The sequence below is a fragment of the Rhipicephalus microplus genome, chromosome 3 (assembly GCF_043290135.1).
Source record: "Rhipicephalus microplus isolate Deutch F79 chromosome 3, USDA_Rmic, whole genome shotgun sequence".
Taxonomy (NCBI): Eukaryota; Metazoa; Arthropoda; class Arachnida; order Ixodida; family Ixodidae; genus Rhipicephalus; species Rhipicephalus microplus.
This window is the reverse complement of record NC_134702.1, coordinates 230,539,712-230,564,589: the sequence shown is the minus strand read 5'-3', so window position 1 is coordinate 230,564,589 and position 24,878 is coordinate 230,539,712. Positions and strand designations below refer to the sequence as shown.

General features: G+C 44.3%; 3 protein-coding genes across 4 annotated transcripts; 1 reads left to right on the top strand and 2 right to left on the bottom strand.

Moving 5' to 3' along the window:
* Positions 1 to 1,834: 1,834 nt before the first annotated feature.
* Positions 1,835 to 23,263, bottom strand: LOC142803521 (xyloside xylosyltransferase 1-like). Its single transcript, XM_075888647.1, has 3 exons — positions 23,000 to 23,263; positions 8,011 to 8,299; positions 1,835 to 2,120 (listed from the first exon to the last, which is right to left on the bottom strand). Exons 1-3 carry the CDS (start codon positions 23,233 to 23,235, stop codon positions 2,001 to 2,003), a joined length of 645 nt encoding a protein of 214 aa, XP_075744762.1. The 5' UTR covers positions 23,236 to 23,263; the 3' UTR covers positions 1,835 to 2,000.
* LOC119163857 (putative nuclease HARBI1) lies at positions 13,022 to 19,123 on the top strand. 2 transcript variants are annotated; one of them, XM_037415930.2, is made up of 4 exons: positions 13,022 to 13,461; positions 13,537 to 13,676; positions 14,129 to 14,297; positions 16,748 to 19,123. In XM_037415930.2, exons 1-4 carry the CDS (start codon positions 13,252 to 13,254, stop codon positions 17,423 to 17,425), a joined length of 1,197 nt encoding a protein of 398 aa, XP_037271827.2. In that variant the 5' UTR covers positions 13,022 to 13,251; the 3' UTR covers positions 17,426 to 19,123. The 2 variants fall into 2 exon arrangements, with proteins under 2 accessions (XP_037271827.2, XP_037271826.2); XM_037415929.2 differs by having other exon boundaries at positions 13,022 to 13,676.
* LOC119169529 (uncharacterized) lies at positions 19,108 to 21,334 on the bottom strand. Its single transcript, XM_037420572.2, has 4 exons — positions 20,968 to 21,334; positions 20,492 to 20,554; positions 20,256 to 20,318; positions 19,108 to 19,788 (listed from the first exon to the last, which is right to left on the bottom strand). Exons 1-4 carry the CDS (start codon positions 21,047 to 21,049, stop codon positions 19,121 to 19,123), a joined length of 876 nt encoding a protein of 291 aa, XP_037276469.1. The 5' UTR covers positions 21,050 to 21,334; the 3' UTR covers positions 19,108 to 19,120.
* Positions 23,264 to 24,878: the final 1,615 nt, after the last annotated feature.

The following is a 24,878-nucleotide window of genomic DNA, read 5'->3' as shown; positions in this document are numbered from 1 at the left end:
GCGAAGGATGGCATAGTGAATGCCTGCCTACTAAACAATGATTTATGGCGTAGTTGGTGCCCTGCAATAGTGCTTGCTGTAGCTATCCAGGGATTATTACGAGCTTACGCTGTGACAGTGCTGAGCGTTTCGCCCAAGCCTGGTGTTTTTTTTAAGAAGCAAGCAGCAACGAACAATCAGCATTTTATAACGTCTTTTGATAAACGTACGCTTCTTTTTTATTGCAGCTAGCTTAATTACTAGTGAATAATTGTATTGGGACGCTCTCATGTCATCGGGATCATTTCGCACATGTGGCGCACGTTGTGTGATATATTTGTCTTAATTTCTTATTAAGCAAGGCACTGCTGCTGTTGATAATGTTGCAATTTAGACGTTCTAATACATTGAGCTCTCACTCAGACGTAAATTGTCACTCGCTGCGTTGGGTGAGAGCACCAGAGAAAATATGCAAGTGTGTCTCGTCTACAGAGGCTGGCCTTGGTGTGAAAGAACTGAAGAAAGCTGCGTGCTTCCAACTGGAAAGGTTGTGAAGGCGATGTCCGCATGTTATATTGTAGGTATTTTTGGACAATTCAGAAGCTCTAAGGAGCTGACTGAGGCCCTTAGCTTAGTATGGCAGCCTGTGCCCAAATTTCAGAATCCGAAAGCGCGTTCCTATGTTTCTTATTAAGGCGCATGGAGATTAAGGCGCACAAAGTTTATCTTCGTAAAGATAGGTGACTTTGCGAAGTGCGTGTAATCATGATGGTAGTAAAGAGATGTTGCGTATACACGTGGTTCATTGTTTCCGGAATGAACATTGTTGTAAGTTAGCTCCTCTGTGTGTAACGTCTTTCTCTGTCTGCGTTATTTCGTGCGCTGTAGACCCAGACAACAGATGACATCTTAAGTTCGTCCTCAAATGGTGCACACGTCCTTGTTCACTTGGCAGCATACTGAAAATGCCCAGGTCACCACTTTCAGGATTATCATAGAAGTGTTTCAATGCGCGGCGGCTTTAGGACAGCAACCAGCTTGGCTGTTCATGAATAGAAATTACAGGATTTGTGCCATGAACACAATTTCACTGCAGAGTTATAAAAAATGCATCTAGTGATATCATAAAAATCATGATTGCCGACGCACACGTTTTTAACCCTACCAAATGAATACATATATTCATTGTTGATACTATGGTGCACAATGCTTAGTTAATTGTGCTGTTTAAAATGCACTAGTTAGGGGTACAATAACCCTCGCAAAGTTAAAATTCGTCCATTGAATTACGGTAATGACTGCTGCATTGCAGCCTGCAGTTACAAAGTGTTTCGATGAATCTAATAATATAGCTATGAATGGGTTCACAATGGCGAACCCATGACATGTTTATAAGAGAAGACGTAATGAGAGGCTCCGGAAATTTTGGCTACCTGGGTGCACCTAAGTAAGCGCACCTCGAATATGCGGGCGGCGCGGCCGTAATTCAATCCCGTAAGTTGCGAGTAAGCAGCAAAACACCATAACCACAAGACCACCGTGGCTGGTATTTGGAAGGCACTAGTTGCTGCTGTATACCAGCTTGCCTCAGTTCGAAAACTCGGGGTGTTTTATCGGTTAAACGTTGTCGTAATGTTTCTTTCTAAAAACTTGTAAGTGTTTGTCTAAAATAAAATGCGAAATTCCTGGACTCCTTTGAATACTCTTTCTTTACCTGTGTAAGGCTTGTTTGAAAATGATTGTCTTCGTATTCCAGAACTATTCATTGAGTATTCTATTTTTATTTGCATTCAATTAGGTGAGAACGTTATGCGATCTTTGCACGTTTATTTCTAATATTCACAATTTGCACACGTATTATTTGGCCCTCGTTGTAGTCACGGCTTTTTGGTATTGATGCGGCTGTCGTGTTTCCTACAAGCACGTTTCATTTCCGCACTGCGCGTCGGCACACCCGTATGTCCTTTACTGAAGAACTATGTGTAGGGTAAGCGTAGCGAATAACTGAAGCCATGACGGGGCTAGTACGCGGGGCAATATGCCGAGCAGGCGTACAGGCCACCATCACACCACCTGTACAGGCCATCGGCGCGAACCACTCCGTCTCTGGAAGCCACTGGTGCCTTGTGTCGTCCGGGAACCTGCATGAACAACAAAAACACGTATCAATGCGCGAGTTACTTGTGCAAAATCTTGGGTCTACGGAAATGCATTTGCTCTGCAGTGGGCGTGGTATGCTCTGCAGTGCTTTGCTGCGGGCGTAGTCAGGATGATGATGGTGATGATGACGACATAAATAAAGCACTCTGAGGCTCGGAGGCGCGTCATTTACGTGCACGTTTGAAGAGGCCATTATCCAATAATTGATGCGTTCTCCATCATCCCGTTGTAGACTTGTTAGCGGTCAGGAATTTCTGGCATGGCAATCTGCATCGGCATCTTTTATCGCCGTTATCGAAGCGACTTCTCGTGTCTCGCTGGCACATTTCATACTTACCTGAATATGCAGTGTCCTCTTGCCTGCACCCTCCGTCTCTGCAGTTAAAGGGGGGGGGGGGGAGACTGCAGGTAGTACTTTGAGCAACCAATATAAAGCAGAAGTTTTAACACGATGGCGTTAAAAGCTAGTTTCGCCTAAATTCTGCCGTAAGTGTCGGCGTCGGCATCGTTGGTCATGAGCAAAAAATCATCTTGTGCGTGACTGAAAATTGATAAACATGTAGATAAAATATTTTATAAAAACTTATGAGTTTTATTAGGGATCAAGCCCGGTTCGTTTGCGTGGCAAGCGGGTGTTATACCACACAGGCACTTCTCTGCTTGTGAATACAGTGAAAGTAGCTGCATTTGCTTCGAAATGCATAGAAAGTAACCTTTATGCTTTATAAACACACGCCTCCTGTATACTTGCTTCATAATACAAGATGTAATATCGTAGTAATAAATAGTGGTGCGAGCATACATTGCCGTCGTGCGTCAGAACACGTGATTATCATTATGACTTTATAGTTTAAAGCTGGTCACCCACTACAAAAGGCACACACGTTGCTGCGCCTATCCCCTTAAGGCCACGCGGTTAGTGCAGAGCAAGTTCGAAAAAATTTCTTTGACTATGCGTTGGAAGTACCTGTCTGTCTGTCTTTCTTTTTTTCTTTCTTTCTTTCTTTCTTTCTTTCTTTCTTTCTTTCTTTCTTTCTTTCTTCCTTTCTTTCTTTCTATCTTTCTTTCTTTCTCTCTTTCTTTCTTTCTTTCTTTCATTGTTTGTTTGTTTCTTTCTTTATTTATTTATTTTTGCTTTCCTTCTTTCTTTACTTTCTTTCTTTGTTTCTTCATTTGTTTATTAGGAACAATTACAAAAATTGTCCAAGGAAACACGGCTAAAGGCAAACATTACCTGACTGGGCCGTGCTACCTATACAACAGTACCAGCAGTAGAAAAAGACATTTACAAATATAAAAGGGTACATAAAAATCAAATACTACACCTCAGATTATTAATACACTGTCGTATAGCACTAAAAAAAGAAAACACAAGTACAATTTTAACAAAAAATATGCACGCACAACTCCCGAGCAGGAAAAAAAAAACAAAGTATACTCATCCACGAAAAATAAATACTGGGAACAACTTGTAGGGCTCACCACCTACATGCGGGAAGAAAAAAAGAAAGAAAATCAAAACAATACATAGATACAGAATTAAGTTATTCTTTTATTCGTCTTAGTCATCAGAAAATATTAATTTTTTATTGTTCTTGTAGCCTTGCTTTCTAATTCCGGATTTGAGGAGATGTATGGTTAAGGCATAGACATGGAGGAGATTAGAAATTTGAACAGCAAGCTCTTGTTTCCCGTAATTTGTTTTACTATGTGGTAAAGATACAAAACTATTTGTGAAATTATAGCTTGTCGTCTTCACACTGTATTCAGTCTGGAAGGAATGTTTGTCAAACTTAAATACGTCCCAAGTTTTCTGTTGCTCGTAGCGCATGGTTGTGAAGATTTCGATCTGATCCTAAATTATACTGTGTTGTAGCCGACCAAACTAGAAGACAATAGGTTAAACGGGAATGTATAAGTGCGTTGTAGATATGGTGCTTCACGCTTGTTGGTAGTAAATATCGCAGCCTGTTTAATTCATCTACAGTATGGGCAATACTACGTTTGAGACAGCCTATATGTGGTGACCAGGACATGTTCTCATGAAATATAACTCCCAGAAATTTCGCCATGCTTCACTGTAGAATATTTACTTTGTGGAACTGCAGCTGAGAATGACAAGCCGTGTTCGTTTCTTTTGATTTAAAGGGCAAGTATTTTATTTTACGTACGTTTATTCAAATTTATTTGCATTAAGCCACATATCTAATCTTTGTAGCCACGTGTTGGCTTGTTCAAAAATTTTGTGCAATTCCCTTCCTGAAGAGAACGCGTTAGTGTCATCGGCATATTGTATAATGTTAGAGTAGGTCTGTACCTGTACAATATCATTTATATATAACAAAAATAGAACAGGTTTTAGCAAGGAACCTTGGGGTACGCCGTTCTTAACAGTCAATTACAGAGGCAGTGCCAATGATCACAGTGTACTGTGTTCTTTGCGTTAGATAGCTTTTTATTAAGGAGAAAGCGGTGTCACGAATACCATAGTGAGATAGTTTATTGAAAAAGACCATTATATTGCACGCAATCAAAAGTTTTCAAAAATCGAAAAACAAACCAAGGTTTATCATTCGGTTTTAAATGCTGTCAAGAAGTTGTTCTTTTATTTCAAGTAAAGCTGTTTCTGACAATTTATTTATTTTTACAGAAACCGGACTGCTCTTGTGCAATTATGGCTTTAGTGTTTAAAAAGCCACTAAGTCTTTTGGTTATTACATGTTCAGCAATGTTCACGAGAGCTGATAGCACAGATATTGGTCGGTAGTTATTCATATCAGTAACTGGTCACTTTTATAAATAACAGTCCCTCGAGCTAGCTTCATTTTACCTGGGAAGACGCCATTCGAAAGAATTAGATTACAGATCTGAGCTGGAGGCATGCTTACATGTTCTATTACGGCTTTCAGCAGCTTCACCTTCACATCGTCAGCACCAGCTGCACAAACATCTTTAAGCTGTAAGATTATGCCCTGGACCTCCCGCCGGTCGATGGCAACCAAGAACAAAGTAGAACACCTATTTTCCATATATTCAGATGGAGAGACTGGTACATTGGGTTGTGAAGATGAACGAACCTCTGTAAAATGGGCATTGAGTGCATTGGCAATCTGAACGTCTGACAGCCCACTTTGTTGGAGAGTAACTTCATTTCTTTTGGGGAATCTGTTCATTACCTAATTAATCGTCTTCCACATAAGATTCGAATTTCCCTATGGCAAAGAACTTATTCATATAATATTCTTGTTTACTTGGGACAAGATATTATTATCGCATTCAACTTTTGAAGGCGAAGTTCAGGAATACCCTAATTGTTTTGTACACAACTGTCAAAATATTGTGCAAGGGATGTCGTCAGTGCTATTATCCGAACTTATCAAGGTGGTAATCTGGACACGTTGGTATTTCAAGTATATGTACAGTAAGAGAGCACTGAATGTGACACAAAACGAAGGCACACACACGAACGCAAACAGGGTTTCAGATTAGGCATCCGAGCAGAAATAGCCAGGACGAAGTCAGCGTTCATCCTGTCTACTTTTACTCTGGTGTCTCGTTGTCCCGCCGTGGTGGTCTAGCGGCTAAGGTACTCGACTGCTGAACCGCAGGTCGCGAGATCAAATCCCGGCTGTGGCGGGCGCATTTCCGATGGAGGCGGAAATGTTGAATTAGATTTGGGTGCACGTTAAAGAACCCTAGGTTGTCGAAATTTCCGGAGCCTTGCACTACGGTGTCTCTCATAATCATATGATGATTTTGAGACGTTGAACCCCACATATCAATCATCGAACATATGGTGTCTTGTCCCAAAGACAGAATCGTTTTACACAATTATGTGTCATCAACTAAACCCCGCCCGTAAAGCACTCGCTTATTGGGGCGTGTGTTTATTACGCGCACCAAGCTATGCGGCAAGGTCCGCCCTTCCAAAGCTGTCACGTCTCGTTCTCTGGCACCATAAAGAAGGCTATACCGCTGAGCACGGGCTCTGTGACGCTCGCCTAGCATGTCGTATTTCTATGCCATCCAACGTGATGGCCAATTTAGATAATCAGCAACGTATTATCGCGAGGGAGCCACCAAATTTTAAGAATTGGAGCAATAATTAAGGGCTCCTGCTCTTTCCGGATTATTTTTTTTGTAAAATGTGCACCTTAGCCCGCTCCTAACATTATGGTAAGACGGTAAGTTGGGCCAGTTGGTTAGTATCCATCGTGAACTTACTCTTTTGCTCCTTCCCTGTCCTGTATTTTTTCTCGTGTTGCTCTGTAAGTAAGTCCACGATGGATCCTAACATTATGGCTGGAGGGCGTCGATGGGCGTGCAGATAGGTTTCGTCGGGCCGAGTTGAAGCGACAAGGCAGGGTATGAGAATTCTACCTGCATATCCAATTATTCCACTTTATCTTATTTATGATGCAGTGGCTCTCAGAAACCTGTCGAAGGAAACGCCCCTGCAAAGAGTTCACATAGCTATGTCATACACGTGCTGGTACGTCGCAGAAAGAAGTAAATGAAAGTGGAAGCACCTCATATGCAAGTTTTCTTCGAGCGTTGCTGTTGTGCCTGCGGGTGGAGCTTGCATTTTTATTGGGTTGTATAAATGTACAGTGGTTCGTGCAGAATAACAGACAAAATAAATGTTACTGAAAAAATAAATGCTTTTTTCTTCAATCCAAGCGAACTTTGTTATACCACACCAGATATTGTCAACGCAAGTGTCAGCTTCGCCCACTTGCATGATTGCTTTTTGCTGAGAGGAGAAGTGTCGCACATGCTCTGGTTGTCCCACTGTTCAAGGTAGGTATAAACTTTATTTTTCCTTTGTAAAGGAAAGGTGCAATGGAAGAGAGATGAGGAGAGATTGCTACGCTCGATAGTCCTCCGCAACCCTCTCTGCCCAACCCAGGATGGCCTCCTGGACGTCGGGTTTCAAGCTGCGCATGGCAGCCTCCCACTGCTCCTCATTACTAATTAGTTTTCGAAGGGACGGTGGAGGGGGGTGCTTAGGGCACCCCCACATGATATGATTAAGATTTGCTTTCTGTGCGGAGCAATATTTACAGGAGGAGGACGGGTAAAGAGAAGGGTACATGAGGTGTTCAAAGTATCGACTCAAAAACGACACCGCAGATATCGTATATTTGCAAAGATTTTATACTCTTATGCAATCCCCTCAGCACGGTTTCCGTAAAAATTTTTCGAGTAAACTTGGTAATACTGTTTTGAAGAAGATAATGCAAAACAGCTTTTAAAGCACGAAAGTAGTACTCGGCATATGTTGAGAACTTCTTCAATGCTTTCCAGAATGCCAACAACGTGTAATATTAAGCAAGTTCATTTTTTTTGGTATCAGAAACATAGCACGCTTTATTTAATACACTTACTTCAGGTTGTAATGAATTTTAGGGGAGCGCTCAAATGAAAAGTGAATTGAATATGGGGGCACTAGAGTAACATTTTGCGACTTGGCCAGTCATACTTTATCTTTAGGTGATCCCAAGTACTTATAAGAAAGCTTAATAAATAGTCTATATGCTGGAGACCCAAGCTTATATTTTTGAGAAATTTGGAATCGGCACATGGGGGGCTACAAGGACGGTGCACGGAGAAACAATGCGTGTGAGTAGGTAAAAGTTGTAGAGCTCACTCAGACTCACTCATGAAGTATATTTGACATTTAGGGCTCATACGGACTCAGACGCATCAAAATATCCTTGACCTGCACCTAGTGCCTCAAAACCTTACTAATATATTACTGGCCCGAACAGACCATGATTCAGACTCACTGCTCAATATGAATCAGAGCGAGTCCCACTGAGTCTAGTCCACACATAAGTGAGTTCGCCGACCTGTGGGACAAGCCCTCACCTGCCGATTCCAGGCGCAGGGCAGGAGATGCAGGAGTGCCGGCACTTCACACGAGGCCATCGTATAGAAATCATGGTCGGCGAGTGGTGCAGCGGACCAGCCGTAATTCTCGGCGATTCCTTCGATCTCGGAGTATAGGCGGGCGTAATCCTGCGACTGTCGCATGCCTTCGAGGTTCAGCAAGATGACAGCACCATTCAGGCCAGGGTTACCGCCCACCGTCGGGGGATCGCCGCAGCTGCGCTGACTTTGGCCGCCGCCACTCCGATGCTTCAGGAGTCGAGCGTACCTGCCGCAAGCCATAGTGAATGCTACACTAGGAAAATGCGGCAAAGTTTATGCGCGTGCAGATTACCGTGCAGACACGTACTACGGCCGCACTTCGTGATTTTGGTGAGGCGCCATCTTTTCAACGGCATTAAGCATTTTGGCTTATTTTTTTCTAATGAGTGTGAGTTGAAACTTAGCTTTAGTAGTGCCCTCCCCCCCCCCTTCGCCCAGAAGGAAACTAGTCATTTTGATACTCGAAGAGCTTGATTGATTACCTGCACACGCCGCGCACATGGATATTCATACTCGCTTGCACTTTCAGAGCTGCTTACAATAGGTTTGTTACCATAACTGTGAACCACTTCGTTCTTGACGCCATCGACAGCGTTGAAAACTTGTTTCTTTAAAACTATTCGCTTTAAACAGCAGGTCACCTTCAGAGGATCCCCGAACGCTCAAGAACCAATGATACTATCCCAATATGGCTTCTGTCATTCGTTTGGTCTAGAGGCACTTGTGTTCAGCCCTAAACGGCCTGTTGATGGAAATGTCCAGACTTGCGATGCAAACAGCTTGCGCAAATTTGTTGACTTACACGAGCGGTATCGGGGCACCGAAGGGCAACCATAGCAGGGGTTTTACGTATCAATGATGCCCCGAGCTTTTCCTAATATGACATTTGCTCAAAACGCATGGCGGATCTACCTATATATAAATCAATATAACACTAAAGTTGAACGTGCCATTACAGAGGTAGTTGAGCGTTCATTGTGTATTGTTTCAGCAACAGCAACAAATGGAAAAGTTACGTTACGAACGCTAAGAAGCGAGAACCTCGCAGCGCACACCCCAAGTAAAACGCACGCACAAAATTAGCATACACAGGACGAGCACGGACTAGCGATCGTCACAGCACGACACTTAAAGCGCTCTCTTGAACCAGAAAGACGCACGAAACGATCGCACAAGTATACACAGGACAAGCGTGAACAAATGTCACAATCGTTCCCATGTCGTGTGTCAGCAGCACGCTCTTTTTGTAAACGCGGCCGGGGCAGCGTGCGATGTGACCTTCGTTATCTCCCGAATTACGATCCAGATTAGCGTGCGCGTAACGCGCGCGAGAGACCACGCTTTGCGTTGGCGGCACTTTGTGGAGGCGAGAACGTTTAGAGCGCGCCCAACGCGAGCCCGTCGCGCCGTCTGGCCAATAATAACAAAAACACGTTAAAATTTCGAAGCTCTGAGGACTGCCAAACGATATATGATGTAATATATGGCTTGCAATTAGCATTCCGGTCAACGTGCGTTTTGCGGCGCAGTGTTTAGCGCCGCACGCTAAGAATCGAGAGGTTGCTGGTTCCATTCCACACAGTAGATGCTTGCCTTCTATTTTCTTTTTTTCTGTTTTCTTTTCTTCTAAATCTCTTAGTACATATTTCATGACGGAAGTGCGTCACTGAAGTCGTGGCGGACCCAGGCATAAAAGACTTTCGAGTTAAAAAACACCGCTAGGCCTGCGCGCATCACGCAGCACAGTTACAAGGAAAGCTTAAAAAGCACCCTTTCAGAGCCTTTTTGAACATTCTTTGGGGAACTGTTTCAAGCAAACTTGCAGGTTACCCTCTGCGCAATAAATATTCCCAATTTTTGTGTAGTAGGGACGTATTCAATATGCCATCTTTCGTAATTCTTCGGAGAAGTGTGTTGTGGTACGCGGTACACACTTGCAAGGAATTTCATGCAATTTAAGAAGGTGTGGCTGACAGCGATGAAGAATTATGCCTAGTGCTATTGTGTAATGGGGCTAGACCATTCGATGGCCCACTGGTTACTCAATTCGCATTGTCTGACGCTCGGTTGTTCCTTTGTTCTACTAAAACGCTTTATTACACATATAATGAAAAAGAAAGGTGTCGATACCATCGGCTCAACTATCATCAACAAGAGAAGAAGGCACGATATCGGCGATCGAGCACCATCATCTGGGTCAACCTGAGTTCTTTTCGAGCTACCACCTGCTTGCAAGTCTCTGTCAATACACCGCATTGACATTTGGTGGATGTGTGGGGTAAGTAGCGGCCGCGAGAGGTACTGTCTGTTAGGCAGCGGCAATTCGCATGGTCAATGGAAGGGTGCGGGATCGAATTTCCAGGGCGTCGGCGATGTAGGTATACCCAGTAGCACCGGCCCAGTCGACCAGCGAGACCACCCTATCCACTGACATTGCATCTATTTCCTCAGACAACAAGTTGTCAGCTCTTGACGTGGACACCATCTCTTCTGCACAACGCAACGACCCATTAATCACTTCACTTCTTGACGCGTTATTCGAGGAACCAACACTTCCACCCACTCAGACCCTGCGCCGCCAGGGTCTGAGTGGGCGTATCTCGTATACTTTAGTATTAGGTATTGCTTTTTGTACCAGCGCAACTATTCAGCAGACGGTGGGAAATGACTACTAATAATTCGCCGAACGCTGCGCTCTACAATTTGTGTGTCGTTTTAATACGACTAGCAATGTACTCACGCCGGTGTCTTTAAGACCTACGAGCGCCTATGGAAAAGATATTACTGGCGTGCAATGTTTACCTTTGCCCCCCTGCTGCTTCTCGGCTGCCACAAATGTTAGCGGCGGAAAAACCGGCCGCATCCTGATTACAGGTTCAGTGCAGCCACTTGCATGCCCAGACCACCCATTTTACCGTGTTACGGCCCACTCCCCTTGACAATGGCAGGTAACCCATGGGCTATCGTGGCTGTGGATCATCTTACACGGTACGCTGAAATTGCTGCTCTCCCCACAGCGACAGCACAAGACGTCGCAACTTTCATACTCAATCGTTTTGTGCTTTCTCATGGTCCTCGTCGCGAACTCCTCAGTGACCGCGGGCGTGTATTCCTATCCGATGTATTCCAAGCAGTTCTTCTACTGCTCCATATTGTACACCGGAAGAGTACAGCCTACCACCCACAGACAAAAGGTTTGAGAGAGCGGTTTAATCGTACTCTGGGGGACACGCTTGTGACGCATGTCGCTTCTGATCAAACAAACTGGGACCTCATTCTTCCATTTGTGACATACGCTTATAACACCGCTACGCAAGTCACTACCAGGTTTTGCACATTTTTTCGTCCTGTACGGTCGCCAACTATCGCACAACATCGAGACTTTGCTGTCATACACGCCAGATCCCTCCAAATCTCTCGCCTGTCTCGGAAACCGCTCATTACGCAGATGAGTGCCGCAAGCTAGCCAAGTGGCTTACTATAACCGACCAACAGCGCCAGAAGTAGACCCACGATGACTACCATCGTTCTGCAGCGACGTTCGCTCCTGGAGAACTTGTATGGCTGCGTGTACCGCCCTGCGCTCCTGGCGTCGGCCCAAGCTACTTTCTAATTATCACGGTTCCTACCGTGTGGTCGAGCGTACTTCCCCCTTGAACTACGCCATTGAACCCCTAACGCCACCGAGCGACCGTCGTCGGCCTGGACGTGATATCGTTCACCTAAACCGTCTCAAGCCCAACTTCGACCCGCTTGTCCCGGCGTGTTAGATTGCCAAGATAGCTTCATCTTTTTCGCCGGGGGTAATTATAATGAAGAAGAAAGACATTGATACCATGCGCTAAACTATCATCACCACGAGGAGAAAGCACGAGATCGGCGATCGAGCACCATCATCTGGATGCACCTACGTTCTTTTCGAGCTACCGCCCGCTTGCTCGGCTCCTTCAGTGAACCTCCTTTTCAAACACTATAATGTTATTCCTTTCCTTATAAAAAACTCACCTAGGGTCAGTTCGTAACGGAGACCCAGGCACCAGCGTAGCTCAGTTGTAGAATGCTGGGTTACCGCGCAGGGGATCTGCTTCGAATACTATTGTATTCGTGGTGTTTTTTATTATTTAGTCTTTTTTTCTTATTTGGCGCAACAGTGGTTACAGATACCGTAGGTGGCGACGAAAAACTATGGCACACGTGACCCCTGTTGTGATCTCATAACAGCTTTCGCCTTAAAAAGTCACTTTCCCCGCAAGCACGCAATGAATGTGCTTGCGAGAATTGGGAATGCTATACTAAATACTTCAAGCAACTCGATATATTCAGCGTGCCACTGAAGCATATATCTTCTTGGTCATTCCTTTTTCATTCCATAAGGTTAGTGGGCACTCTATACTTCAGTCGAATGATATTAGGAAAGTAGTGAGTTCGTTTCGTTAAATTACTTGCTTTGAAGAAATGCACATTACCAAATAATCAACAGTCGAAAATAATCATTCATGTTACTCAATGAAGCAAATAGTAATTTATGTTTTCTATTTTCTTAGCTGCCATGTGTGCATAACGCTGTAAGAAATGTATGGAATGTAGTTACGAATGCATGGTAATTCATTGAAGCGATGTGAAAGTATCCATGTGATCAGGACTGGTAGGCAGTACTTACTTATGTATATCTTTGCTCTTTTACTGTGTTTGTTTTGTAATTAGAAACAAGCGAAAATGTTTGAAACTTGTAGGCGCCCAATAGCAATTGCGGACCATGGGAATGCGTGTCAAACAGCACTGAGACGCCTTCTGACGGCTGCCTTCAAAGCAAGAGAACACGTACTGCACAGCGCGCCTCTTTTTTTTTTTTTACCTGCCAGCCCACTCTTTCACTCCCTTCAACAGCGTCCCCGGAACGCCAGAAGAAGGGCAAGGTGTCACTCCTCCTGTCTCCACGGAAACACTAATGCTGTTTTTCACTGGTAGATTCGGAGCAGGTTTTTTTGCTCCGTGGCGACGAAACCGCATTTCACTGGTAGATTCAGAGTGGATCCGCGCTTTTCACTGGTAGTTTCAGAGCAGCTCGCTCCGAGGCGGATTGCTCGCACTGCTCCGCCGACAAGTCGCAGATTCGGGCGGAAACACGACGAGCAGCATACGTCACTTCCGTCGTTGTACGTTGCTGAGTTTTGCAAAATGGCTGCGTTCGCTGCCTTGGCGGAACTTCTGTCTAGCGACGAAAGCACTTCAAGCAGCAGCTCGTCCAGCTCAGACGACGAAGACTTCGAGGAAAGACAAGCGCTATGCGAAGCCTTCTTTCGGGAAACTTTTTCGGAGTCCCACCGCGAACGTCCCAAAATTTTGGGGTTCATCGAGAACGTTGCGCGGCTGTACACAGACGAGCAGGTAAGCGCGGAGCTCCCTCTTTTCATAATACTACATGAACCTAATTTCATCTTTTTATCATTTCCTTCTCTGCAGTTCCGTCAAGACTTCAGGGTGTCGAGGCGTGTCGCGGAAACGTTGATCCGTGGTTTTGAAGGCTCGCGTCACTACCCATGCAGTGATCGTGGTGGGTCCCCCTCGAAAACCGCGGAAGAGCACATTCTGGTCTTTCTGTGGTAAGTCTGCACGCTGTTTTAAAAGTCATGCCTACCAGTGTGTATAATCTTAATGCTTTCAAGTGCTTCGGCGTAGAAGTACGTTTTTTCGTTGCGTGCGCAGAATTTTGACGGGGAGTCCAACCATTATAAATTTTTGTTCGTGTGTTTATGTGCGCGTGTGTAGAGAATATACACATGTGAAATTTAACAATTTCGGCGGCGTTAAATCTCCCTAGTAGCCTTCCCGTGGCTACGCCGCTTGTGCTTTTTGTCCTTGAAAGTTGCTAAGTGTGATGCAATGGAAACCAATGAAATATGACCGCTTGCAACTGCACAGCCAGAGAGAACAGTGTTAAGAGCTTCTACTTTTCTTACGGCTGCTAATTTTGATGCAAATATTTCATGCCTTTATTTCACAAAGCAGGCTTTACTTGATCACTTTCTTCCATAATGTGTGTTTGCTGTGTCAGGTTTGCTGCAAACAAGGCGTGCCTGAGGGACGTTGCTGGACGCTTTGGCATGGCAACTGCGACAGCATTTAGAGTCGTGGAGCGCACGCTCGAATATTTCCTTGATATAGCCGAAGAGGTAATATCATTTCCAGGAGATCTTGATCAGCTGTCAGCGGACTTCGAACAAGTAAGAATTTTAGGTATTTCACTGTTCCATGGCAAACACAACAAATGAGTTGTCTAATTGAAGCTTACTTTAGAGAATAGTCACATAATACATTGATTGTAGCAGGTTAAGCTGCCGTTGGGGCACAGGGGATGTGGTACTAAGTTGCGCTTGAAAGATGGGGTTATTGTCAAGCAGTCTCACTATCAAATGAGAAATGCTAGTGAAACATGTATTGTTCATTTACAGTGCACATAAAAGCAGGGTGTCTGCCAACGTGGAAAAGTCAGGGAATTTCAAAAAAACCAGGCCAGGTCATGAAAACTGACAGCAGTTCTGTGGGACCGTCACAAAAATAAGCATCGCCATTCATCAAAGCTTAAAAAGTCTCTCAGCTGCAACTACAGTGGGCTGCTGGAAGGTGTGTGAAAAAAAAAAAGGACAGTGCATAACTCTTGCTTCTGAGTGTAAACGCGAAAGGGACCCATAGAACACAAAGTTTACTGACATTTCAGTACCTCATATGGGAGAGAGCCTTGTTTAAAAGTCATGAAAAAGGCACAGTGTACTTCAGTACGCCTAAATACGTGACGTAAGCAGAGAGAGTACATTGTCAGAAGCCTCCCATCACTCCTGTGCAGCGTATGTACAGTTGTCTGTATCTGGATTCGAGAGTTTTACAAGTCTATTTGGTGGTCTGTGATTCCGTGTGTTCAGGGAGGGCAGTCGAGGCCACGCCTCGTTTTGTGGTATCATATTTGTGTTGTTTAACTTTTACCAGTTTCACCGATGTACTGGTCACAATTATGTCAGCCTATGGCATAAACTAGACTAAGGAAATTTCTGCTCGGCAACTTGTCCTTCACATTGGCTAAAGCATTCTTTAACATCCATGTTGGTATATCCACTCTTTTGGTGCCTGTTGCTTCTACATATCACACGGCATATCTGACTCACGTCTGTAGATTTATGCATGTTTTGTCTATGCCACGATTTCGGCCCGGCTTGAAGGCCGTCTGGTTTTTCTAGGCTAGAACTGCTATCAGCTGAAGCTTGCTGGGCTACTCATGTCTTTTAATAATAATAATAATAATAATAATAATAATAATAATAATAATAATATTATTATTATTATTATTATTATTATTATTATTATTATTATTGGTGGTGCAACACCAAACGTCTTCAGCTACACACTTATGCTGGTAGCTCGTGTTTCAAGGGTAGAACTTGGGTAACTTCAGCTAAATTTTTAATTTCAGTTTTGTGAGATTGTGTAAATAAATCTGCAATTATTTTTCAGTGTCACGTCTACAGCAGAGTACGTAAATCAAGGTAACATGCGGACATTCATGATTCATCTATAGAATCAAGGAAACTGTTCCACCTTGACAAATTCATTCTCACCACCACATATTCAAATGTCAGCACTTTAAACGTTGACCCCAGCTTTCATTTCACTTCAAGTATGACAGCCCAGATAAATGCATGTGCTTGTCGTAAAAAAAAAAAAACATTTTGCAGTATGGCTATGTTCTTGCAACGTTGTCGTTACTCGTTGTCAAGGCAAGATACATAGAATATGCGAGTAGTAGTTATTTACTTTTTTTGTTGAAAAGTATACTTTAGAGGTGTGCAAATTAGGCGGCGGCGCAAATCAATAGTAAATACATCAATCTAGGTCGAATCAGTTCTAATCTAATCTACATATAAATAGGTGAGTCAGTAAATACAGTAGTTCAGGTCGATCTAATTAAATCCAATCCACATCCTAACCGGCGTGGGCTACAGCCATTATAGTAAAATAGATTTTACTCCAGTGGCAGAACCGGCCAGGCTCCTGTGTTTTCATTTTACACGAATGCCACCAAATGGCACCACTTCTAAGTTTCTCAGCAGCTTTGACTGCGATGTCAAACGATCGCAGACACCTTCAAACTTCATCTGCGGTTACTCTTAACTTGTGTGTTTTCTTCCTGGTTCTTCGGAACATCAAACAGCTGACTTGCTCACTGCCTAGCTCAGGGGTTTTATTTTGGCCAGATTTACATGTTTTTTCACAATTGTCGCATGCCCTGAGAACATTTTGAGTGCGTCTGGTAATTATGTTTACCTTTATAGAGCGCCCGGTTTTTTTTTTCTACTCGGGTTTGTTTGCAGTGTACAGTGTTTTCCATGCAAACGTGGCAGTCATGGAATTTGCTTTGAATCATGATGGAAAACCTGGGAAATTCAAGGAATTTAGAAATATGAAATTGGTAGACACCCTGAAAGGGACCCCTGGCACTTAAAATTTCTAATGCCTTTTGCTGTGGTGTTCCGTACAATGATTCCATAGTTCTGGCATGTAAAAGACTTGTGTCACCTAAAGTTAACTCCGCTAAGACCAACAAAACTACTGCATCAAGTGTTAAGATTATTTACTTCAAGAAGTTCACTACAGGTGTGTTCTTTTTCTCTCACTGTCACAGGTGTCAGGAGTGCCCAACACGATCGGTTGCATTGACGGATCCTACATAAGCATCCGCTGCCCTGCAAAAAAAGTGCGTTCAACCTATGTGAACAGGCACAGTTATCCGTCACTGACACTGCAAGCTCTGTGTGATCACAAAAAGAAGTTTCTCGATGTGACTACTGGACACCCCAGCAAGATTCACGATTCGAGAATCTTCAGGACATCGAGGCTTTCTTCAAAGTTGCCGCATGTGTGCTGTTCCGGGAAGTACCACGTTCTCGGGGACGCTGCCTACCCGCTTCGAGATTACCTCATAACCCCATTCAGGAATTATGGTCACCTTGACGCGAGGCAGCGCGCCTTCAATTATCACTTTTCGGCAACGAGAGTGAAGATTGAGAATGCCTTTGGAGACCTCAAGGCCAGGTTCCGCCAGCTGCTGCACCTGGACTTTCTGTTTGTAGACAAAATGAACAAGTTCATTATAGCTTGTTGTGTTTTGCACAATATGTGCATTAATTGTGGTGATGTGGATGTGCCGCCGTACATCGATGATGAACATGCACCGTGGGAATGGGAGGCACAACCGGATGATGTTCCCCCCAACAATGGCCCGCTTGCATCAACTGAAGATGCACTGCGTCGCCAAGGCGAGGAGAAGCGTGAGCGCTTAATGCAAGCGATGCGCATTTGATTTAAAGTTAGGACTGCCTACGTGTACACAAAACAAGAAACGTTAAGGTGTTGTAAATTTTGTTTCGTGTTGTAGAGATTTCTAGCAGAAAATAACACTAAAAGACGGGACGAAGCAAGGACACAAACTACGGCGCTGACTAACAAGCAAATTCGTTTTATTCTTCTAATCCGCGTATATATACTTTACCACAATCTCAAGGAAACAAAAAAAAATAGAATCATGATAAATGCATGCCCCTCATTTCTGAAGCGTATAATTTACAACGGCGGCGAAACATGCATCAGTTTCCCTTATATTTCCCTCTCTCTGAAGGAGTTACCTCTCCTGTCTTATTGAGCATTTCTTTCCTCCTGAGTCAGCCAACATTTGTGTGTGTCTTTTTTTTGCTTTTTCTCACCCTTCAGATTAGTGGTGGAGTGTATATACCTAGACTGGAAGAATAAGACACATTTGGCTGTTAGTCAGTGCCATGGTTGTGTCTCTGCCATGGTTGTGTCCCTGCTTTGTCCCATCCTTTAGCACTGTTTTCTACAGGAAACACTGTACTAACCAGCTAAAATGCATGCCGCACTGTGTTGTAGTGACTCATCTTGCTAGGGCGCAGCCTGATTTTTTTGTTTCTTAGCTTTGTGACACGTAGCAGCTTCCACATAGCGTGAGTCAACCCAAGATGTTTGCAGGAATCTGACTGGATCAGTGTAATTGTTTCCTATGCGAAGCCATCAGCATGCTTATTGCTGACTAGTGCTAACGCCGCAGCGTGTTGGTCGGTATGGCTACTGCAGCTGAAGATAGCTGGTGATATTGATAGTAACTGCACTCTTCGTGCTGGTGAGACACGAGAAAGTGACAAAGTCAACCGGCCAAACATAGCTGGGCTCCAGCTCTCGTCAGCCACCACAAACATTCTGAGAAACATGTAGTGACATTGGCATAAGTCCAAGCTAGTGCAGGCTACACTGAGGAGCATTTGTGTTAATGGAACAATGTCACCAAAATTACGAGCTTGAAATGTTTGTGTTGTTTGTCTTGCAGTTGGGGCACTATGCTTGTCAGTTAAACCTGTCGCTTCGAGGAATATTCGTAATGAACACCCATCCCGACTCATTGTTTCCCACGCATGGTGCCCAAATTCAAAAAGTGCGCTCTGAACGTCACAAAAGCCCGAGTCTACATAGTCTTATGACTCCTGAGATTGTTCGCTGTGTAATTTTTTGTGATTCCAGTAGTAGTTTTACAGTGATGCCAAAATTAGTCACAAGGAGCCATTCTTGCATTAATTACACAGTACATTGCAATATTTATGATCAAAGTTTGGGGACTACCGGACACAATGCTCTTAATTAAAGCATTCAAGTCAAAACAAAAATTTGTCAGGGGTCCTTTAGGCATGGTGACTGCTGCTGTGAGAAATGGCTTCTTTGTCATGCAATTTGGTTATTGCTTGTGCATTAACATTTCATTTGCCTGATGAAAATTTGCATGGACAAACGTTCTGCATTTCTTAGTCTTTGTTCAGCTTTTCTTACCATCAAAACGGCGTGAAATTATAATGATCATTGCAACTTTGTCTTGTAAAAGGGCCCTGGAACCCTTATTTCACCTCAACAACAAACATTGTCAATCTGTTATCAATGCGCCTGCCAACGTGCACATGTGTACAATGCTTACAATAAACATGCTTTTCACATTTTATTCATTTTTCTTCAAGTTGAAAATTTCACGGAGAAGATTCATCTTTTCTTTGTGCATTTCTTCTCGTCGCTGTGTTTTAGCAAGTCGTCGCTCTTCCCTCTTGCTGTCTCTTTCAGCCTTTCGCTCTGCTCGCCGTTCATCTAACTCCTTCATTTTTTCAAAGAAGGTTTGCAGGTGGAGCTCGCGTGCTGAATTCGGGCGTTTTCTTTTTGAATCAGGAGTGTCGTCCTGCCCAACGGAGCTGGATGGAGAGTGTGACGTTGACGAGCTTGAACCAGCAAGTGGAACAGACTCGGTGGATGACTGTGGACATGTCTTTTTTGATACCACTCCACTTGCGTCGCGTACCACTTCTGGTTCCAAGCTGTCGTCCAGCCACTTGATTTTTTCAAGCTCGGCCTCGTAGGGGACTTCTTGTGGGGAACAGCCAGACGTATTATTTTTCCCAGCTGCCACATTTTTTCTTTTCAGTACGGTTTTGTACCGAGAGCAGCACTGCTCACCAGTTCTCATTACACCCAGTTTATTATTAATGTCTGTTGCAATTTTTTCAAACATGGCCTTTTTGTTGCGAAATTTTTTCAGAGGGCCAACTTGAGGGAAATATGAGGCGTAGAGGTCCAGCAGCAGCTTCGTCTCGCCACTCGTCCACTCACACCCTGCAGCTGAAATATGCATTATACACACATAAAATACATATAAACTGGCATTAATAGACTTTTTTGATACAGGGCACGAAGCTATATGCTCTCTGAGCCATAGAACACTTACTGTAAAGCATTAGTACTGTCACACTGTTTTGGCACAGCAAATATTGGGTGCTGTGGGGATCGCTTTGCATATCAGAACAGACAATCATGCAAATTCATAATATTACTATACATAACTTATTCACAGCATAATTTTCTTAGAGAGTAAATTTGAAAACACTGCATAATAAATATGGGGCCTCTTCGTGCAGCTGACTATTCGTTGAATTCAATTTTATTATTTAAGCACCCAATATTGAGAAGCGTGAGCAAGAAGCCATTAAATGGTTTTGCGTAATTCGTGGTTTTTTTGAGAGGGTTTGCAATCTGCTGGACCTATCTTCATCCTAATGCCACTAGCATGTTTGTGTATGCATGCTTACCACGTGCAGGAGTCCCTGGCTGACAAGCCCGACTTGGTGACGCACCAGTAGACGCTGCAGAATCTGTGTTTGATAATTGAAAAGCATTGTAGTATGTTAATATGTGTTAATTTTAAGCAGGTACACAATTTTCTTCAAGTAGTCCTTACACGTTGCTCGTCAAGGCATTGTCCTCTACATATATAGACGACTGTATACAAAACTATTTCTACAGAGACACATGTAGACCAATTTACCATTTCCTAAAAATGCGCCCTGTGTATGTGACAAAGCGTCGGTGGCGTCACACTGTGTAGCACCTTCAAATAGAGAAAAAGAAAAGACATTTGCGGGTTAACACCAAAAGAGTAGAGGTCAAGAATCACCAAGAAAACGTTACTTCTCTAGTAAATTTTTCATGCATGTATTCATGCGCGAATACAGAGATCGCCATGCATTTTTATTAAAGGTAATACAGCAGCTTGGTGAGCGCTGCGAAAATTCCGGCGCTGGTGATATTCTAAATAGTAGGACTGTAAGGTGTTGGGTAAGCAACTGCTCTGATTAAAAAAAAAGCCTGCTCACAACATGCCGTATTTTTGCGAGCGCCGATTGCGGCCGTTACCACGTGTACCCGCATGCTTTACAATTATCTGACCAGTCTTCATGCGGAGCTATCAAAGTTAGCATTCCGTGCAGAGTTTATTATCAGCGTCAAGTACGTCGCACTTACCGTTCAGATCGTTGCCGCTGTTTCTGAAAACGCCCAGCAACAGCCGACGCACAGCCGGTGTCAATTCCGCGTGCTCGTCCATACTTGCTACACAACTGCTGTTCGCGACTGCGTTAAAGTGTTCTACAAAGCTTTAACTGCGTGGTCGAAATGCGCGCCCTGCAGTGGCGGCCAAAGTTGCCAAGGAAACGAAGAGAGCGGAAAAATAAACTGTTTCCGGAACCGGTTTGCGTGACGTATGCATAATCAACTTCCGGGGCACCTCTCACGGAGCATTCTCGTGTTTCACTGGCAGAGGTGGCTTCGTGCGATCCGAGTGCTCGCTCCGGGATTTCGGCGGTCGCTCTGAATCTCCCAGTGAAAAACACCATAAGCGACGATATCACCACTAAAACAGGTTATTTGTACTGACAGTGCTCGGTGCGCACCGCGTTGTGCGTCTTATACTTGTGCCACACGGGCAGAGAAAATGGCATTTACCTCTTAATGCCACCAGATTGAAGGTCATTCGTGCGGTACCACACGTGTGAACGAAATGGCATTCGCCCAAATGCCATTCGACCCCTAATGCGATCGCCAGAACTCATTCGACTGAGAAATGCGCACTCTCGACGGCACAGCTGATGAAGTAATTGTGTAAAATGACATTTGATTCGTCGGGAAGGAAACTTTTCGCGTATTTTATTTTTACTAGTCACTTAAACAAGGGCTAAAAACTTATCTTCAGCTGGTAGACGCTCTAAAATAAATGCGACGGGCACCATTTTCTTTTTACGCTGCGGATCTGACTAGCTTTGGCGTAAGTTGCTACATGGTCGCTTGCAACGTCGTGAAAGAAAATAACAAACGAAATCTAACGGCAGAGTGATATGCTTATTTATACATTTATTCATTATCTGATGTGTATGAAGCTTGTAAAGGCTTGTTTATTTTATTATTGCTACTCACCCAACGCTCACGAGGAAAGTGCTGCGATCGACATCATCAAGTCAAATGTCATTCGTTTTGGACGTGTATACCAGCGCCGCCGAAAAAAGCGTGATTCAGGAACAGAATGCCTTCGCTACCGAAACCACTACAGTGATTCCTTCATTCCCAGAACAAGCAAAGACTGGAACTGCCTTTCCGCTGCCATCGTATTCCTCATCGACCCTGCAAACTTCAAACTCTCCATTTTGCAGCAATTGTAACATTTCGCTTACTTTTTGTTGTATAACCCCCACCCCTTTCTGTAAAGCCTTCGGGCATGGAAAGTATTCAAATAAATAAAAATAAATAAATAAATGCCATTTTCTATGCCTGTGTTTCACGGGTAGTAATACCAACGCTCCACTCTGTCAAAAACATGACTAGAGCGTAGGTTTTTCTAAAATCAATTTTTTGTAAGAAGGTTCTCGTGGTGAAAGCCGGAGTGACACCTTGCGCTTCTTCTAGCGTTCCGGTGCGCACGCTGAAGGTAGCGAACGAGCCGGCTGGTGGTTAAAAAAGGGCGCGCATGCGCTGTGTGCGTTTTTCAGCTTCGCAACGAGCCGTCAGAAGGCGCTGCGGCACTGTTTGACACGCACTCCCATGGTCCGCAAAATTTTCACCACCACTCTACAGTAGCTCCAGAACGCAGGTGAAAAGGCATGAAACCATGGCGTGTGAGTTAAAGTTGGGTCTGAACGAACTGGCGGAGCGCGTAGTTTGTATGAGATATCTGAGTGCTGTCGCAATCATTATAACCGTCTAAACTAATAGATTCACGTTAGGTGTGCGCGGGGTTAGGAGAGGCGCATGGCCACTCTTGATTAGGGCATCTCGCGTAGCCACACCGCCATTATTAGTTCATTCGGGTCAGAAACACGCTCCGGGCTAGGTGCGAAAAAATGAAAAAGGAAGTCCCTTTCATAACGGCCTACCATTACTGCACATTTTCCTACAGTAATAGATTTTTCATAGGTTATTGCCTCTAGGATTTTGTAGAGTCTGAGGACGTAATTGCAGGATGGTATAAACACATCACATGCGTCTCCGGTTGCGTACACTCTACCTGGGGCTTTGCTCCCGTGCCAGGCCAAACACGGCTTCAGCGGGAAAGCGTTCAAACTGCGCCCAAAGGAGAGACACATCGTAGTAGAACTGGACCTCAGGCGCCAGGAGCAGCACGCGCTGATGGCGCAGCAAGCGGTGAAGAGAGGTACAGAGCGGAAATAGAAATCCACGTTGCGGATTGTGGTTGGTGGAGAGAGGTGACATTCCTAAGGTGATGTTCATGACTTGGAGCATCCGCTTTCTTGATTGTAACTGGTACAGGTCCACCTGCATGCACACCGCAGAAATCGTTCCAACATTCTGTATGCAGCTTTGATGCAACTTTCAAAGGCTGAAGTATTTTGCGGATTGAAACTACGAGTTTACTTCACATTAATCTAAGGGTATTAACGTGGCAAACATTAGCGTTGTCACCAATACTTCTTTTCAAATTATTCACCCCCATTTTGCAGCAATCACAAAGGGCCTAATGTGAATCACATTTTTTATAGGAATAATATTTAAAGTAGCATACAAATTCATTTACAGAATTGGTAAACAACTAAATACAAGGAACCACGACGTCGTCATACAGGCCAAATAAACCAGAAAGTATTCATACTGAAGTTTGTTATGTGATGTTAAAAACATACATAGCGCACCTTCAAAATCAGCCCTTTCATCATGCATCAGCCAAACTGTACCGCACTTCATTTGCTCGAGGGAAAAAATTACAAGACGGAAATGAAAAGCAAGATTTCAAAAAGCACTTTATTTGCCCGTATGCATGATATGAGAAGAGGCGGAGAAACGTCGGTGACCGAATGAACAATATGCGCAGTTTTCTAGCAGAACACTCCGGAAACTGCTCACTTGCGCATTCAAGCCAAGTATCTGGGCGATCGATTGAAGGAACAATCTTTTTTTATCCCTTCATTTTGGCACACTACGGCAGAAAACCAGGCTTGGAAAACTACCTTCTGGCACAGTAAATGCGGAAAAATAAAAAGGGAAAGCTACATGAAGTTCCCGCATATTCACGAAATGAATGATGATCAAGGAGCTCGTTCCAGAAGTTAAGTCCGGTAAACCGTGAATTGCTAGCCCTTCGCGCCGCCACTTTGGCTTCTGTGGTGTCCCTTGTAGGTATCGACGCGCACTGAGTGATGCCCGGCGAAAAAATCACAGCATTTACACGAGGTGAAAGATGACGAGTTGGGCGAAGTGAACAGACGCACGGACGGATGCATGGACACTTCACCCCTCTCATCATAATTCACTCTGTGGGTATGCTGTGACACCGTTTTTATTGGCATGCAACGCAAAGCAACTGGTTACTATGACGACGTGGGCATACAACCCACGGCGTAAGGAGGTTCGCCTTTAAAAAAAAGGAATCGCTCCGAGAGCGAGAGCTATATGTAAGTGCGGCCACCTAGCGGTCTCCTACCAAACTAGAGCACATGCCGAGAGTGGAGCGAGCGTCGCCTGATAGTGGGCAGCGGTGTCGGTGCGCACCGATCGAGGAGGAGAGTTTTATGTATTCTCCTTGGCACCGAGTGACGTACGACGAAAAAGAAAGCAAGCGCGTAGAGAGCGAGCGGTATATATAGGCGCGGCCGCCTAGTGGTCTCATGCGAAACTAGTGCGCGCGCCGAGAGTGGAGCGAGCATCGCCTGATAGTGGATAGCAGTATCGACGCGCACTCAGTGATGTCCGGCTAAAAAGAAAGGAAGCACGCCGAGAGCGAGCGGCGTATAAAAGCGTGGTGACCTAGTGGTCTCCGACCAAACTCGAGTACGCACCGAGAGTGGTGCCAATGTCGTCTGATAGTGGATAGCGGTATCGACGCTCACTGAGTGATGTCTGGCGAAAGACAAAGGAAGCGCGCCGAGAGC